Source organism: Corvus moneduloides, chromosome 19, assembly GCF_009650955.1.
Source record: "Corvus moneduloides isolate bCorMon1 chromosome 19, bCorMon1.pri, whole genome shotgun sequence".
NCBI lineage: Eukaryota > Metazoa > Chordata > Aves > Passeriformes > Corvidae > Corvus > Corvus moneduloides.
In genome coordinates, this window is record NC_045494.1 from 7,808,634 (window position 1) to 7,824,821 (window position 16,188).

General features: G+C 45.8%; 1 protein-coding gene across 1 annotated transcript; it reads right to left on the reverse strand.

The window, feature by feature from the left end:
- Positions 1 to 1,198: 1,198 nt before the first annotated feature.
- SRP68 (signal recognition particle 68) lies at positions 1,199 to 16,188 on the reverse strand. The gene is made up of 16 exons (XM_032129106.1): positions 16,037 to 16,188; positions 14,116 to 14,182; positions 13,484 to 13,597; positions 12,446 to 12,641; positions 11,643 to 11,725; positions 11,318 to 11,427; positions 10,901 to 10,983; positions 10,513 to 10,653; positions 7,104 to 7,202; positions 6,755 to 6,819; positions 6,281 to 6,440; positions 5,545 to 5,639; positions 5,175 to 5,304; positions 4,683 to 4,758; positions 3,817 to 3,869; positions 1,199 to 3,380 (listed from the first exon to the last, which is right to left on the reverse strand). Exons 1-16 carry the CDS (start codon positions 16,182 to 16,184, stop codon positions 3,153 to 3,155), a joined length of 1,848 nt encoding a protein of 615 aa, XP_031984997.1. The 5' UTR covers positions 16,185 to 16,188; the 3' UTR covers positions 1,199 to 3,152.

Below are 16,188 nucleotides of genomic sequence, written 5' to 3' on the forward strand. Positions count from 1 at the left end.
ACTCAGCACCTGCCAGCCAAACCTACAACCTGCTGCTCAAGAGCCACAGCCACAAATGCCCCAGAGAACTCCTGACAGTGCCCACCTGGGATGTCCCATAGCTGGAGTAGCTTGGATTAGGCAACAATTTTCTAGCATCACAGTCCCTTGTTTAAAATACCCCCAACTCCTGGTTTTAAAGGAGGCAGACACTGTTATTTAGGAGCTCCCAGGCCAGACTGTTACAGTCCCACATGCCACCTTTCAGTTCATTCACTGCCCAGTTTGCCTCATGCTCCTCACTTCTGTCCCCCACGAGCCCCTCCAGAAGCATCCACTGTCCCCAGACCCCTCGGAGTGCACGGCCATAAATAAACATTGCTCAGACACAGGCCTATCACTGGTGGTGGAGTGAGGGCCATGATGAACATCTCATTCCTAGTTTAACAGATGCAATGGTACCAGGCACGGCTAGCTCAGCCTGTAATTAAAATTCCAGTGCTAATCCCAGAGATACTCCCTAGGAAAAGGTGATTAAAAGCAATCCTCTTGACCATTCTGCCGGAGTTTCCTGTTTTAAGGGCAATCACGTGGCCTCCTTGCCAATTAATTCATGGAAAGAGAGCAAGCACTTTAGAGGAACAGTGATGAAAGAGCAGTGCAATAAGGAAGTTTCCAAGCCCCACAAGCCAGTGCTCTGCACCTTGCCCCGGCTGTTCCAGGGCCAACACCCGGGCAGGCCCAGGGGAATTGGTTTGTTTGGCACATCAGACACTTCACCTGCCTGCCCCGTCCCCCGGCAGCTGCCTGAGCCTCACCTGTGCCAGCCCAGGCTCCACTGCAGGGCTAAAAGCCTCAGTATTCTCTGTCAGTCTGCTCTGGTCTGCAGCATACAGGTGACTTCAACTTTTTTTTTCCTTTTTCACATTTTTAGGTTTCTTTTCCTGAGCCTCATCAGCACCTTCCATGATTTAAGCCTCACCACTGCTCACAAACCCCACTCCATTCACTTCCCACTAACATTACACCAAAACAAACAAGCCGAATCACCCCCGGAGTGGTGTTATCTGAGCCTTGGGGGACAAGATCCTCCTCCAGCACTAAGTGGCCATTCCCCAGGAGTTCAGTAGCCCCAGGTGATGGTGTGACCTCGATCTTCTGAGTGCTTGGGAGGCAAAGAGTGCTCAGTGTTCCTAATACAAACTACACGCCTCAGAGGTCAGGAATAAAACTTTATTGTTTTCAAATTTCTTATCTGCGTTCAACTCACCAGTTATCTGTCAAAAGATGTTTGGCAGAAAGAGGCCAATTACTCTTAGGTTTTTGTAACTGTAACTAGAAAGTGGCCACAGTAGGAGTTTCCCTGGAATCAATCCAGGCACCACACAGGTCTGTGGAAGGAAAGCAGAGTTTGGTGCAAACCAAAGGAAAACACTTCAGTGATTTGATCCAAAAGCTGAGAAGAGCAGCTCAGCTGGACACAGGCACCATGTGAGCCTGGTCATTGTGGGCCGTTCCTTGTCTAAAAGGAAATTGGCTTTATGGGGAAGAGAAATCTGCCAGTCAAGACCAAATTTTCTAGAAATTGCCATCTGATGAATAAAGTCTTCCACGTTTCTTTCACCTGGACACTTCCCTTTCCCCTGTAAAATGCCCCTGGAATCCAGAGGCAAAGGGAATTGGCTACAACACCAGAAATTCCATTGTTTCCATGTTGCAAAAATTAAACACTAACAAGAAGTTCCTCCTCCCACCTCTTTCTGAGCACAGAGTCCTCTCTAAGTACAGCGTCCTTCTGTACTTTGAGGACTCACAAATCAGGTCAACTTGGAACAAAGTGAACATTCATAATAAAATAATGGGAATTGTTAATTCCCCCCCATTCATCTGACATGCACCTTGCAAGGAAAATTCCCATTACAACAAAACTCCAGTCATTAATAACAGTCCTTCTGTTTCCAACCTTAACTCCAATGCCTAAAAGAGAGAAAACACCAAGTCCAGACAACCAGAACAAACTGTTGCTTCACCTGCCAGCTACAGGCTGAGTGAAAACCCACACAGTGCTGGTGGAAACTTCCAAATGCTTTATTTAGGAACAGTTCTGCCCATGTGCTGTGGGATTTTTTCCTGTTGATCACAATTATGAAATTATCTGCACTTTCAAAGTGCCCATCCCCATGGCACCTGGGTGCTTTATAAAAAAAGCTGTCTGGCATGACAGAGATGAATTATCACTCACAAACCTACTGGTCTCCTGCTCCTTATCCCTCTTTTCAGGTGTAGCTGAACTGACCAGGGACAAGAAACAAAACAACAGATGAACTCCAGAAAAAGATCATCTTGTTTTCAGGCAAGGTTTAGATCAGAGACAAAACGAACACCAAAAGACCCAACTTCCCAAGAAGAGCAAGCAGCTATTTCTAAAGCCACCCATGAAGCTATTTTCCCAGGAAAATCCTTTTAGGACTAGGTTCTATACTGTATTTAGGTATTTAACGAAGTGTGTGTATGAATAAAGAAGGGTGCTTTTGGCCCAGAGAACAAATTCACCACCACAGCAGGAGTAACCATCAACATCTGACATTTGCCATCCTTATTGATAAGGAAAGAGGCTCTCTTTTGTCATTTCTCAATGTTACATTCTTAAAAAATATAGAGACTTCTGGGAATTTAAAGGAAAGGAGAAGTTGCCCCCTTGGCTACTGTTCCACAGCCTTTGTGTGGGAGCCTCACCTTGCTGGTTTAGTTCTGCATCTACTTCTGCCTGTGTTTCCCAATTACACCCCAATTTCTAGATCAAAAATACCAAATTATAGTGTCAAATAATGGGGCAGAGAGAGGAATCAAATTGTATCTATACCCTGGTCCAGGGTAAGTAGATGTGTACCAGCCCTGAACAGGCCACTGATCACAAAACTTCTCCAAGCAGAAAGGAATTTCTCTGTGCTCCAGGTTATTTTCAGCTATTTATAGTGTATGTTTGTTTCTGAGTAATTGTTTGTCTTTTAATACACTGGGAGAGAATGTGCATAGACATAAACACAGGACACAGGGGAGAAGATGGTGAAACTTCCCTCTGTTGGTTTCAGGTGCAGATATTTGTGTCCTAGAACCTCTTGGAGCTTTTCCTTCAATACAGAATAAAACCTCTGTTCCTCTGGGGGTCCTGGTTAACTTTTGAATCCAAAAATGCCCTTTATATATCCTGTGAGGCCACTCTTGGCCTTCTGCTCCACCTTGTCCTCCAGAGGTGGGAAAGCAACATGGTTAAGGGCCAGGTCAAAGAACAAGGGTTTGCATGGAATGGGCTGGAATCCTGGTGGGAAGTGCACGAGACTGACTTGCTTGCTGACCAGGGAAGGATCCAGGCAGAAAGTCTCAAACCGTTCTGAGAGTGGCTGCAAGAGACCGAGGCAGGGACACGAATTAAACTCCAGTCACATCACAAGGGTCAAACAAGCAAAGAGGACTGAACAGCAACTGAGACAAGAGAAGCTCAAGTTCCCTTGGGAGGCCTCTGGGGACCCTGAAAATGATTTAACCCCCTGTCAAAGCACAGCTGCAGGACCTCTGGAAAACCCTCCCACATGTGCAGAGAGAAAGCCAAATAAAGAAAACTGCCACACTGGAAGCTGCAAGCAGCCTCCAAGCTCCTACCCCACTGTGTCAGGTACCCTCAGCACCAAGCCTAATAACATCTCTTAAATACACCAGTCATGACCAAATCCTGACCAATGTGACATTTCTTAAGCTGTGAGAGACACTCAGGTAACAGGATAAAGGTGATGTTCATTAAGAGCACAGCTGGAATTTGCCTGAGCTCTTGGCTCTTACCTTGCCATCCTTGACCTGAGATGGAGACTCAGTCTCATGAGGATCATTTGCATCTGCAAAATTGAACAAAAGGGGGTAAGAATAACAGGCTTGACCTTGGTGTAGAGTAAGATTGTCTCAGGAAGCAGCTGTGCTCCAGGCTTAGCCATGATCCTTGCTCTCTGGGATGCACAAGACAGTATTTTCAGCAGAATCAACTTGATTTCTAGAGTAAGGACCACACACACTCATCTATGGTCAATACAGCCCTGCAGTGGTGGAGCTTCTCCTTCACACTGTCAAGAGAAGCTCTGGAAAGCAGCACAGACTCAGTGAAGCACACAGCAGAAGATGATGAGAACACCCCAGGGGGGTCTGTTAAAGCAACATCAAGGCAAGAAAGGAGGCAACACACTCCTTGTCCTGGATTTCCAGCAGCAGACACAGCAAAAACAGCAGCATGAGAAATCGCAAAGTTCATCCATCCCCAAAAGTTCTGCTGACCAGGCTGGCACTGACAGAGAGAACATCACTGCTCCCCCTCTTCTCAGTAGTTCACCCAGCCAGGCAAAACTGGGATGAGTAAGGCCAAAGTGTTAGCAGCAAAAAACTGAAATGCTTCTGTGCAGGTTCCCAAAACGGGTGCACATCCCCAGGAAGGACAGAGAGCAAGATGCCAATGTCCAGTCGCTGCCTGCCTACCTGCACTACACACAACTACAGGCACCTAGAACTAGGGGAAAAATAGTTTTCCAGAGCCTGCATGAGTCAGAGTGAAGTGGAAAAACATTTGGAACTTCAGAAATTAAATAAAAGGAATGAAAGAGCTTCAGGGGTTTTAGTTGAGATACGTTAGAGCAGAGTTCTACTATAGCTGTGTTACTCACCTAAAATAGCTGCTGCTTGCAAGGAGTATTTCTCTGCATTGACTTGAGTGATGAGATCCTGAACATCAGGCAGCTCCTAGAGCATTAAAGAAAATAATTTGAGAGCCTGAAGTGTGCCAGTCTAAGAGTCAGAGCAAAGGTAAAACCAGATGAAGTAAGAACTAAGAAATTAACTCCTAGTGTTGATAAGCTTTCCCAGAAGGGGAAAAGCTACAGCACTGTGCTTCAGGCATTACAGAAGTTGTAAAAGAGAAAATGCACAGGTAAGAAAAAGCGATAAACTGCTTTGGAGCTGGTGCAAGTCTGTCCCTCCTCCAATCGAGCAGCCTGGTGAAGTGTTCCCATGTCCCTAGAAAGTCTCTGCTGTAATGAACATCACCCTTCTCCCTACTTAAAGATCAGTCTTGAATTGTAATGGCCTGGCACCTAATTAACAATAAATTGTGGGACAGAGCTGCTTCATAAACTTCAGCTTCAGGACTGGGTTCGTACCTTCAAGCTGTTCCTGTGAGCTCCAGCTCCCGACTGAACCTCGCGGGCGTATTTCAGCACCCTCTCGTACAACACAAGGGCTTCACTCCATTTCTTTACCAGGACATAGGACTGGGCAATGAAGAAACACCTGCAACAGTCAAGAGTTCATTCCTGATGTGTTTGTTATCCACACCTTTTGCCAACTGAAATGGCTGACAACAGGAGATATCCTTAAGTAGCAGTGGGCAGTTTCCCTTTAGGAACAAAAGGATAGAGGAAACTGGAGAAAGGAAACTGCATCAAGGCCTGCACAGCACACAGAGCTTTGGAATTACAACCTTGGAAGGTGTCATGTGGGCTGAAGAAAACCTGGCTGTTTCTCAGTCACCTGTAAGCTTTGTACACGAGTGTCTTCAATCCAATCTCTTTTTGGAAGTTCTTGTCCTCTTCTAGGCCAGGAAGCTGTGTCAGTTCCACAAGGTTCTGTGCAAAAGAGAGTCAGAGTAACAAGTGCAGGCATTGCCTTCCTCTGGAATCTGCTGGTCTAAGAGAAAGCTGCCCCTTCTGACAAGTCAACAGCACACTCCCAGGGAAATAGTTTCCAGTTTTCTAATTATCAGTTTTCTAACCTTGTGACGGACTCTCATTGAAACTTGTGCAAGTTGCCCTCAGGACAGACTTCCTGACACAAACAGGAATTAGAACAAAGACTCCTTAGATTTCCCATGAACTAATTCTTTCATAAGGCATTTCCCTCTCCCATTCACGTGGCTCCCTCAGTTAACTGCAAAATTAAGGGAGAAACTGAGAACCTGCTTATGAAGAACAAGTAGTTTTAGCTGCTACTTTCCCTGGCCAGCAGAAACGAAGGCAGCTCTAAGCATGCTGTGTAAGAGTAAGAAAGACTATTTTAAAACTGTTTTAGAGTGCACAACAAAGGACACCCATTCAAGAGGGTTTTTTTGTGTTTCATGCAGATGTTGAACATCTTTGAGGTACTTGAAGGTACTCAGCTGCCCTTCAGACTTCATGGCATTCACTTGCACTGCTGTATTTCTACAATAACCTTTTGGAGCCAAGTTGCCTGGTTAGACTGGAGAGCTGAAGTGTTTTTCCAGCACTACCTGCAGGATGATGTCGTAGAGGCGGATGAGGTCCTGCGGCCGTGGCGAGCGCTTGCCGTCCTCGTCGGAGCGCTGCTGCTGCAGCAGGGCCTTCTGCAGGGACTTGGCCATGCTCTCATTGCGCTTGATGGCTGTGGACAGCTTGATGTAGGTCAAATAACTGCGAGGAGAGGAGAGGAGAGGAGAGGAGAGGAGAGGAGAGGAGAGGAGAGGAGAGGAGAGAAAAGAGAAAATCCCATCAGCACCGTCAGAGCTATTCGGACGTTACTCTGCGTTCTGAACTGGTCGACGTGAGAGTCTTCGAGTCAAATGTTGACAGAGCTGCCCCAATCAGATCCTTATCTGTACAGTCATCCTTTGGGATCCCAGAGGCCCAGAACAAAAACCCCATAAAACAAACCAAACAAAAATAAAATCTTGACATAAGAACACGGTTTCTTCACACTAGCACTGGCAGCAATGTTTGCCTATTACCTGTGTAAGTACTGGATGTTGGACACCTTCCCAGAATCATTTTCCAGAGAGTGTTCTCGCTGCTTCTGTGGGCAATGGAGACAAAACACTGCATGATTTACTTAAAACTGGCAGCCAAGGGACAAAAAACACAGAAGAACTCAAGGTTTGGGTAAACCATGGAAACTGTAACAGACTTCTAGGCAAGAGAGGGAAGGCTTCTCCACTGCTATTCTTCCACTCCAGTTCTGAAGAGAATAAATTCAAATTTTGCAGCTCTTTATTAAAGAGATCCCAGCAAGTTTAACACTAAATCAGCTCCAAGGAAACACCCTGTCACTGGAAGTAGAAACTGATGTTTGCTGCTTACCTGGTCTGGTTTCAATTCTTCCCGAACAGCCTGAATGGCATCTCTGCACTCACTGAGTAAAGACTCAAACAAACGTTCCTTTGTCTCCTCATTTTCTGCCTAAGAGCAAAGGAGATTCAAGACAGATTAGAAATCAGAAATTTTTGTATGATGCATGAATTAACTGAGGAAATTAAACAAAAGTTTCTCCCAAATTATGTCTTTACGGTCCATGGGTAGTTAGGACTCCGATGTGTGCCTGCCTGCAATGCATTCTTGGGGGAAATCTGCCAGAAATGGTGGGGAATGGGGTCAGTGCTGAGAATTTAGCAGCAGTGAAGGCCTAGCAGACACAGCCCATGGCCTCATTCCTGCACCAGCCACCTTCCTTCCCAGCAACTCCCTTCCCTTCCTGGATGGCACCTGCACTGCTCCCTGAGCTGAGGCTGGACTGCACTGTGGGAAAGGCCCAGCAAGAGAAGAGCTGAGCAGTCCTGAACTGGCAAACTACCAATGCAGACAGCTCTTGTTATGCTGATTTAATTTTTCCCATGTGGTAAGAACATGCAGATGATTATCTTCCCTCCACTCCCACTCTAGCAATGCTCACAGTGGAAATAACTTGCTTGTTTGAAGCATTTTTTACAGTAACCCTATATTTTAGCAGCAGGAGTGACCGAGTGCTTTTCTGCTGTCGCCGTAAGTTTTGTTAAAAAAAAGTGAAGCAGCTTTTGGCCTTCTGCCCCAAAACCAGAACTTGAAAACAACGTTTCAAAAACAAGTTGAAGCCTGATCTCTGCCTAATTTACTGGCATATCGTGTACCCAATTAAACAAGCTCCCAAACTCAAACTCAGCCTTTATTCAGATGCTGAGAAGGAAACCAGGTGGGGATTGCAAGACTCTCACTGATTCAGTAAGAAAAAACTACTCAGAAGCAAACCTCAACCTCAGGGATTGAAGGAGGATTCAAGAGCACCAGCACCATGTTCTACCACTCCCATGTCATGTGACAGTGTAAGATGAGCTTTGCTGCAATAAATTTGCAATTGTCCAAATGAATAAAGAACTGTCTAAAAACATGCTCACTTGTTTATCTTCTGTACAGCTCTATGCTCTCTGCCTCTGCACTTCCTACATTTACAAACCCCATCAGGAATGTTATTTTTACTCCCTCACAAAGCCTCAGGTATCCTGTGATGAAGGCAGTTTCTTGGGTTTGGTTTTTCTGTTTTTGTTTTTAATTTAAGATTTGCTGCGAGAATTTTTAAGGTGGGACTGACTCCTGAGAATAACCAGAGACGAGTCTGACTGCATTCTCAACCTCACCCAGAGCAGCACAGCAATTTCACTGTAAGCACAAAAATGAAAACAGACATGGCCAGATCATCATTCAGGCACAAACAGGGCAAGGGCTGGGCCCTGCAATGAAACAAAGGCTTTCCTTTCCAAGCAAAAACTCCTTAAGCTGATTCTATGCATAAATACACATGTTCTGATTTGGGAGATATTAGATCATAGAGCTGAGATACAAGTGCTACAGCAGGTGATTCAACTGTCCTGACAGAACTGCACAGGTTCATGTTAGAGGGTTCATGGAAACCAGAAGTGTGGAGTGCTCAGCTGTCAGTTTTTCTTTGGTCTAAACCACTGTGTAACACCTCTGACAGTTATTACCACCCATTTTTGCTGCAATCTAGAGATGAGCACAGAATCCTTGAGGCAATAGCAGGTAGGAGCACACCTGTGTCATGCTGCCCTGCAGCCTTGTCACTTCTACCTGGTGAGAGCCAATGGGCCCTCAAAGTCACGCCTTCAAATCTACAGAAGGACTGACATAAGCAATTTTAAACCAGGATTCCTGTTTCAGTTTGGCTTACCTGTTCTGTTCCTCCCATTACCAATAAGGCACCAAAGGCAATAGGATAATTGCACTGGGAGACTCCATTTTTACACAAAACAGACTGGTTTTACTTCTAATTAAACCCTGCAGAGCACTGCTGTTACATCAGGGTTTCAGCTCAGTGAAGATGAGCAGAAAGGTGCCAAAGATCCCAGGAAGCACAATTCATTCAGCTGAAGCTGGACTGCCCATCACAGCTGACACAACTACAGAAGTGCTGCCAAAAGGGCAAATTTTAGCCCTCTGGGAATGTAAATAGTGCTGCTGCATGCTCAGCTCTCACCAGTCCACTCAACTCCTCTGTTTAGTCAGAGCTTCCCAGGAATGCAAAGCAAGACGAGAACAAATTCCAGCTGTTCTGCCACTGCTTTAGAGAGCAATCAAACTGAAAAAGTCCAACTATCAGCCACCAGGATGGAAGTTAAACGAGGGAACACTGAACTCCGAGCTGTACTTCCACCTGCTGGCCACACTTATGTGCTTCCTGAAACCAATTCCATTCAGCAACATCCAATTCCTAACAGTATGGCAAGAGTGGGTAACACTCAGGTTTCCAACTCAGCCACATCCTGTTTATCCTAATCACACTCTTCTTACCACTAACCCTTGCTCTGGTCTTACCCCTCTGTAGGGCTTTTGCTTTATAATTTATATTTTTATTTATCATCATTACTCTCCTGGTGATAAAAGGTTTTTAATGCTGCATGCAAAAATCCCATTTTTAGTGGCAACAGTTATTACTGAAGATCCTTTCACTGCCTTTTCAAACTCTGAGTGTGTGTGCAGCCACTGGAAAGCAGGATACCCCATGTGGTCACCATTTCCAAGGAAAAAAATACCTGTGGAAAACTTGACTACAATACTAAAGACATGCACAGCCTGTGCCACTTCAAGTTCCAGTGAGTTGGACTTCAATGATCCTTGTCCTTTCCAACTCAGGATATTCTATGATTATATGAAGTGTTTCAGAACTATTACATGTGAAATTGATTTACATCCTGACATTTATTAATCCACTTCCTGCTTTTGAAGATTTCCATAAGGCAATAAGAGAATGGAATAAATCACATAGCACCTGCTACACCTGGTAAATGGCTGAAAAAACCATGGTCAATACATATCTTTTTTATTTTGGCTACTCTGAAGTTGGAGCATTTGAGCAAGATGCTTAAAGAAATTAGAAGAGTAATTCAAAACCAGTTACTCTTAAAAATGTAACCTTCATTTCCAAGTGATATACTAATAATAATGGTTATGACCCTGCTGCTGAAAGGCAGCACAGAATGTTCCAAGGAGCAGGAACACTCAGAACAGATCTCCCAGACTAGCCCACTCAGCAGCCTGTGAGAGCTATCCCCAGCTGACACTTCAGCTTTGGGTTATAATCAGTATTCCCACTTTTACCTTTAGCCTTCCAGCCCCAAGTTTGAAAAAGAAGATTACTCAAAAGCTTTTAGCTCAGATAGCTTTTAGCACAGAAGGAAAGAGGATGGTTAGAAGGGCAGGATGGAGAGGGCTGCTGGGTTACCTGAGCGATTGCTGCCTCGTTGTCAGCCAGCCCCAGCAGGAAGATCCTCACTTTGTCAATCTTCACTGGGACAGTTCTCCCTCTCCACTCCACCTCGCTCATCGTGGCTGCCTGCTTGGCCCGAGTCTGAGTGATCAGTGCCTGCACAGAACACACTGAGCTTAGGAGCCTGAACTTACAGGGATGCAAAACTGAACCTCCTGAATTCATGTTAGACTTGACTATTTTGAAATCAAAGGGCTTTTTGGGAAAGTGTTGTTTCCCACAGAGCCTAGGCTTGCTCACTCACTTCTGTTCTATTCTAGCTCTTGAATGGTTTGCTGCAGCAATATTCATGCTCAGCACAGTGATAATGAGTATTTCAAGTTAAAGCATGCAAATAAATTACCTCCAGTTTTTCTGCAAGAAGACCTTCAGTGCCACCAGACCTCAGTCTCATCTGCATCAACTCATTCATGGCAGATTGGTCACCTGAAAGAATCAACAAATTGAGATCACATTTTCATTTGACTTCAAAATTACTTTCATATACAAAAACTAATCATTAGAGTTTATACTGTCTATTCAAGGACAAACTTGCAATTTCATTCTGACTTCACAGGCAAGCTACCACAAACTGTTAATCCGTCTTTCCACACATAACCACAGGTGCTGTTGTGAAATGAGGCCCTCTCTCCATTGCTAAACTGTCCCAGAACACGTGTGGAATTTGCCCCAAATACTACAGCCTCGGTGTCACTTAGACCAGGATTTAATTAAATCAATATTGCTTTCCTGTGAACAGATGAGCCCCCCCTTCCCTTACCAATGTTGTAGGCACAGTAGCGGATGTTGGGCGAGATCTCCTCCACACGCTGGTTATAGAGCACAGCTTGTTCTTCTGTGAAAGCATTGGCCAGCTTTTCATAGATGGTCCTACAGCAAAGGACAAATGCTAACACTGCAGTGTGTGTCACTTGGGAGGTGCTATCCTAAGGGAACAGTTTGTGTCTCTGCTCTGGAGGATGCTATTTCTTCAGTAGCACCTCCCAGTTAAGCACAATTAACTAAACAACTCACAGAGGTGCTGTACATAACTAAAGTGATCCAACACTATTTACTGAACGAAGCTGGTGAAGCAAAGGACTCACTTGCATTTGTTGAAAGCCTCCATTGCTGCCTTCCACTCCTGATGCTCGAAGCGAAGCATCCCGGTGAGATAAGCCATGTACGCCTGCACACAGAGCAACAGCAAGGTCATTTCCCCACCATCAACAGCCTAATTAGTGCCACCTTCAGCATGAAGGCTGCTGTGACTCCTGCAGTGAGTGACTAAGCTTTGCCCTTTTCATTTGGGCTTCCCACAGAAGACAACTGATTTGATTTGGATGACAGGTTACAGCTACCTACCTTTTCTCCTTTAACTGACTGCTACATTTCTAAGGAACCACAGAATCATAAAATACAATCACAAAATGGAATGGGTTGGAAGGAAGCTTAAAGATTATCTAGTTCCAACCCCCCTGCCATGGACAGGGACACTTTCCACGAGACAAGGTTGTTCAGAAATTAAAGCAAAGATATTTCTGGCTTGTTATGCAATGGCCCACTGATGTCACAAAACTTTTTTCCCAGCAATATGCTATACAACAGCAGTTTAATTAACTGAGTACAGCACTGCAGCCCCTTGTTCAGAGAGGTCACAACAGTTGTTTGCTGTTTTCCCAGAAGTGAACCCCCAAATCTTGTGCTCTAGGTGGCTACTTCAGCACATTTAACAAAAAGGTAACAGTAGATAAGCAGTTTCTTAGGCTGTGTTGCACCATCTTAAGTCACCTTCAATTCTTCGTACTTTTATTACCTATTGAGAGACAGTAATCATTTCTTCACCCCAAATCCAAAGGTTTCTTGTTCATCCTTTGCTGTACAACAAGCTGAAAGTATCAGTGGTTACCTGAGCTTCCAGCTTTGTCTTGGCATCCACCCTGTTGCTCTCACAGAGCCTCTCCAGCTCCTCAGCATGTTTCACAGCCTTGCGCAGCCGCGACAGCAAATGGAAGCGCTTGCGGGGCTCCGTGTTGGCCTCCTGCTTCAGCTGCATGGCATAGCTCCAGGCCCTCTCTGCATCCATCAGGATCAGCAGCAAATACCTGCAGGGCACAGCAGGATCCATGGGAGAATAATGACACTCAGACAAGAGTTGCATCACCACCACTCTTTGCCATTTCGTCTGCGAAGTTCGGTAGCAGAAGTTCAGCTTGGTTAGGCAGATGCTTTTACTTCTAAACGTTCCAAGCACAGAGAGTCTTGTTATTCCTGACTGGTTTCTGCTGTGTTTTTCACTCAGAAGTGTCATTACCCCACTGAGGAAGAGAATTTGGTATCATTCTGTAGCACCATAGACACTGCAAAGCCAAGGGATTTATCATTTTAGGCCACTCTTCAAACTGGTTCAATATGTTCTTAACAACACGGGTGAATGCAGCATCATGTGCTGTTTTCCCACAAGAAAAGGTGGGAGAAGGAGACATTTCAAGTGTTCCTAAAAGATGGGAAGTGAGCCCAAAACCCTGGCTATTCTCCACACATTCTGTCAGATGAGCATTCTGTCAAATTTAGAAGATTTAAGTAAAACTTGCAATGCAGTATTTCTGTTCAAAGGGAAGGGATTGCATCTCCAACCACAACCTTGCTGGCTACACCACTTACATTACCAGAACTCCCATGGCTATCTTGCAACAGACCTGAATAAGCATCTCCTCTTTAATGTCATAGGAATTTACTGATTATCACACTGGTTGGAGCTGGACCTGAGCAGTGTCTCTTGCACCTGCACTACAGCCTGAACTCTTATTAATATCAACAACACACATCTCTGAAAAGAAGTATTTTGGATGATATTGCACAGAACAGTTTTCTACCTGAAACAGAAATTACTGAAAGAAACTCTTCAGTAACATACTGAACTCTCAATTCCATCCAATCCTTGTACCTGTTGTCTGAGAGAATCTCTTCAGTTACTTTCTTCCCAGTGAACTTGTGCCTGTTGCCCATCTTGAAGTTGAGAGTTTTGCGGAGCCGCCTCAGCCTGCGGGAGCAATAACCCCTAAAGAAAAGGCAACCACAGTCAGTTTGGCCAAAGGACAACTTTGCTTCTGTTTACTGCTCTATCCAAACAGAAAAAAAAAAGGCTGAAGGTTGTGCCAGGCAACGTTTTAACAACTAAAACTCCATGTGTGACATATGGTAGCTCTAGAACTACCTGTAAAGCAGCAATTACTAGAAAACAAGGTAAGAAGACGTGTAGTTATGCATGACCTTGAAAAAATCAGGGTGATGCTCTCATTACTAACTGCTTTATGTGTGTTTATTGAACACCGAGTTCTGGAGGGTACAGTGACTATAAGGGAGGTGTGAACTCAAGCTCCTGTGGGCAGTGGAGATGCAAGAGCCAATCTGCACAGCCATAGCACAGTACAGCCAAGGGAGATCAGCACACATAGCCTCAGGTGCAACAGCCTGTCAGGGGTATTCACCTGGCAGACGGGTTTTGCTGCTTGCTACAGGTGGGTTACACTTTAAATGAAGTGAAGCCAAGTCCCAGGAGCAGCTCCCAACACTCACCTGTACCTCTGGAAGTCCCCATGCCTCAGGCCGTGCTGCTGCTGCGACTCCTTCACGATCTGCAGGACTGCGACTCGTGTTAAGGCACACTCACAGTGCAGCTGGCACCAGCTCCTCCTTCCACCCCAAAATAACAGGAGGGAACCCCATAGATCCCATTAAACAAACGCAATTCGAACAGGGGGGCACCCCAAAACCTCCTAAAAACAGAGAGCTGAGGGAGCTGATGGTTCTAAAGCACCTCATGAGTCCGTGGCTCACTCCAGAGCTCCTGACTGTCAGCAGAGACCAAGACAAACCTCAAGCACCTCCTCCTACACATCCAGGGGAGTGCTGCTGTCACCAGAGCTCGTTCTGGGATAAGCAGCTGTGCCAACAGACCCATCCAGGATAACACACATGACTGCCCAGCCACGCTTGTGACACAGTTTTACCGGCAGAACTCAGGCAGAGAGAAGCTTTCCTGCCCTGAAACGTCCCCTCTCCCAGGAAAAGGATAAAACCAGCCTGAACAGAATCACTGCTGCCTACCCAGCACAGCTTCCACAGAGCACAGAACCTCATAAAAGGGCTTTTGGAAATAACTCAGGGGGCTGATTTTCTCAATTTTTCAGCACATTTCTAGTAACAAATACCTGTGACACAAAGCACTGCCCCGTGACACCCCCACTTCATCACTGCCATCCAGTCTCTGCATCCTTCAATGTTATCTGCAGATTTCCTGCACTTCCTTTATTCCCTCAGTTATTCCTACCAAATAAAATCATGCCACATTCCAGTAGACCTGATGTTTTCATTCCGTTTACAAGGCAGGTTATTTTGTGAAATAAAATCTCAACACAAACAAGAAATTTCTGTGCTATATATATATTCACATCCTAAAATTTCCCTTTTAAGATGCATCAAGAAGCCTTTAAAAAAACCCCACAACAGAGACTGTACAACAACCCCAACAAAAGCCCCACTGTTACTATACCTAAAGAAACAACCAAACACTTGAAGTTTAAAATGCCAGGTGTCTATCAAGGTGTTTTCTTGGGACTACACCTAAAAGAAAGTCTCTGAAGTATTAAAAACTTGCACCAATAGTTATTACACTGAATTATTCTGTATTTGCAGAACAACCAAGTCGAAATGCAATGTCTCAACACAGCCCTCCTCATCCCTGTTGTCTACCCAAGATTTTCTTAGGACTCTCTTTTATCCTGCACAGTTACTTGCTGAATTCATAGCCCATGAATTTTTAAATTTTTTTCACTGACTTAAACATTCCCAACATTACCAGGGCAATTGCCATATCTGCATCTTACTCAACGGTTACTGACTGCACAACACCTGCTATGTGCCACGTGGAAAACTGCAACCTGATTTCCCTCGGGTTTTCCTCTGACCTAGAAGATAAAACTCAGCCCCATCACAGCTGCGCAGCTGGACTGGTTTCACATCGAAGTTTCACCTACAAAAACCCCAAGAGCTTTACACGCCGAGATTTTAGAAGTGCTAAATCTGCAGGAGCCAGTCTGCCACCTCAGCGCGCCTGTTAAAGATTTTTTTACCTATTACTGCTCACTTCAAGCTACAGTATCACCACGAGCAGCTCACGATACTGCTCTTATTCTAAAGCACAGAGCCCAGCACACAACTCCGCTGTGGAGACTGACGCCAGCGGTTCAGAAGGAGAAGCAGCACAGATAATTCCATAACTCGGAAAAGCCAGGCTGACGCGCTTTATCCAAACCCTCACACAGGCCCAGGTCAACACCGCCCGCATCTCCGGGGTGGCCCTGCACGGGGCCCGAGGCCGGAGCAAGGGGAGTCCCCGCCGTCCCTGCCCGCCCGGGCCCCGCGCTGCCGCCACGTCCCCCCCGCCGCCCACGGGGCCGGGCCTGCCACGTCCCCCCGCCGCCGCTGCGCAGGATGCTCTCCAGGCCCAGACTGTCGCCGAGGCCGCCGGGCTGCGGCCCCGCCGGCCGCTCGTTCTCCTTATTGTCCTTGCCCTCCCTGTGGTCCTTGTTCTCCTCCGCCCCGGCCCCGCGGCCGCTGCCGCCTGCCTGCCGCTCCGCCGCCATCTTG

Bases quoted from the DNA above. Each gene is read 5' to 3' on its own strand.
- SRP68 (XM_032129106.1), bottom strand. From the start codon at position 16,184: ATGGCGGCGGAGCGGCAGGCAGGCGGCAGCGGCCGCGGGGCCGGGGCG. The intron at 5,305-5,544 runs GTGACTGAGAAA...TGACTGTTGCAG, and splicing joins CTCGTGTACAAAGCTTACAG to GTGTTTCTTCATTGCCCAGT. The intron at 3,381-3,816 runs GTAAGAGCCAAG...GGTCTCTTGCAG, and splicing joins CTCAGGTCAAGGATGGCAAG to CCACTCTCAGAACGGTTTGA.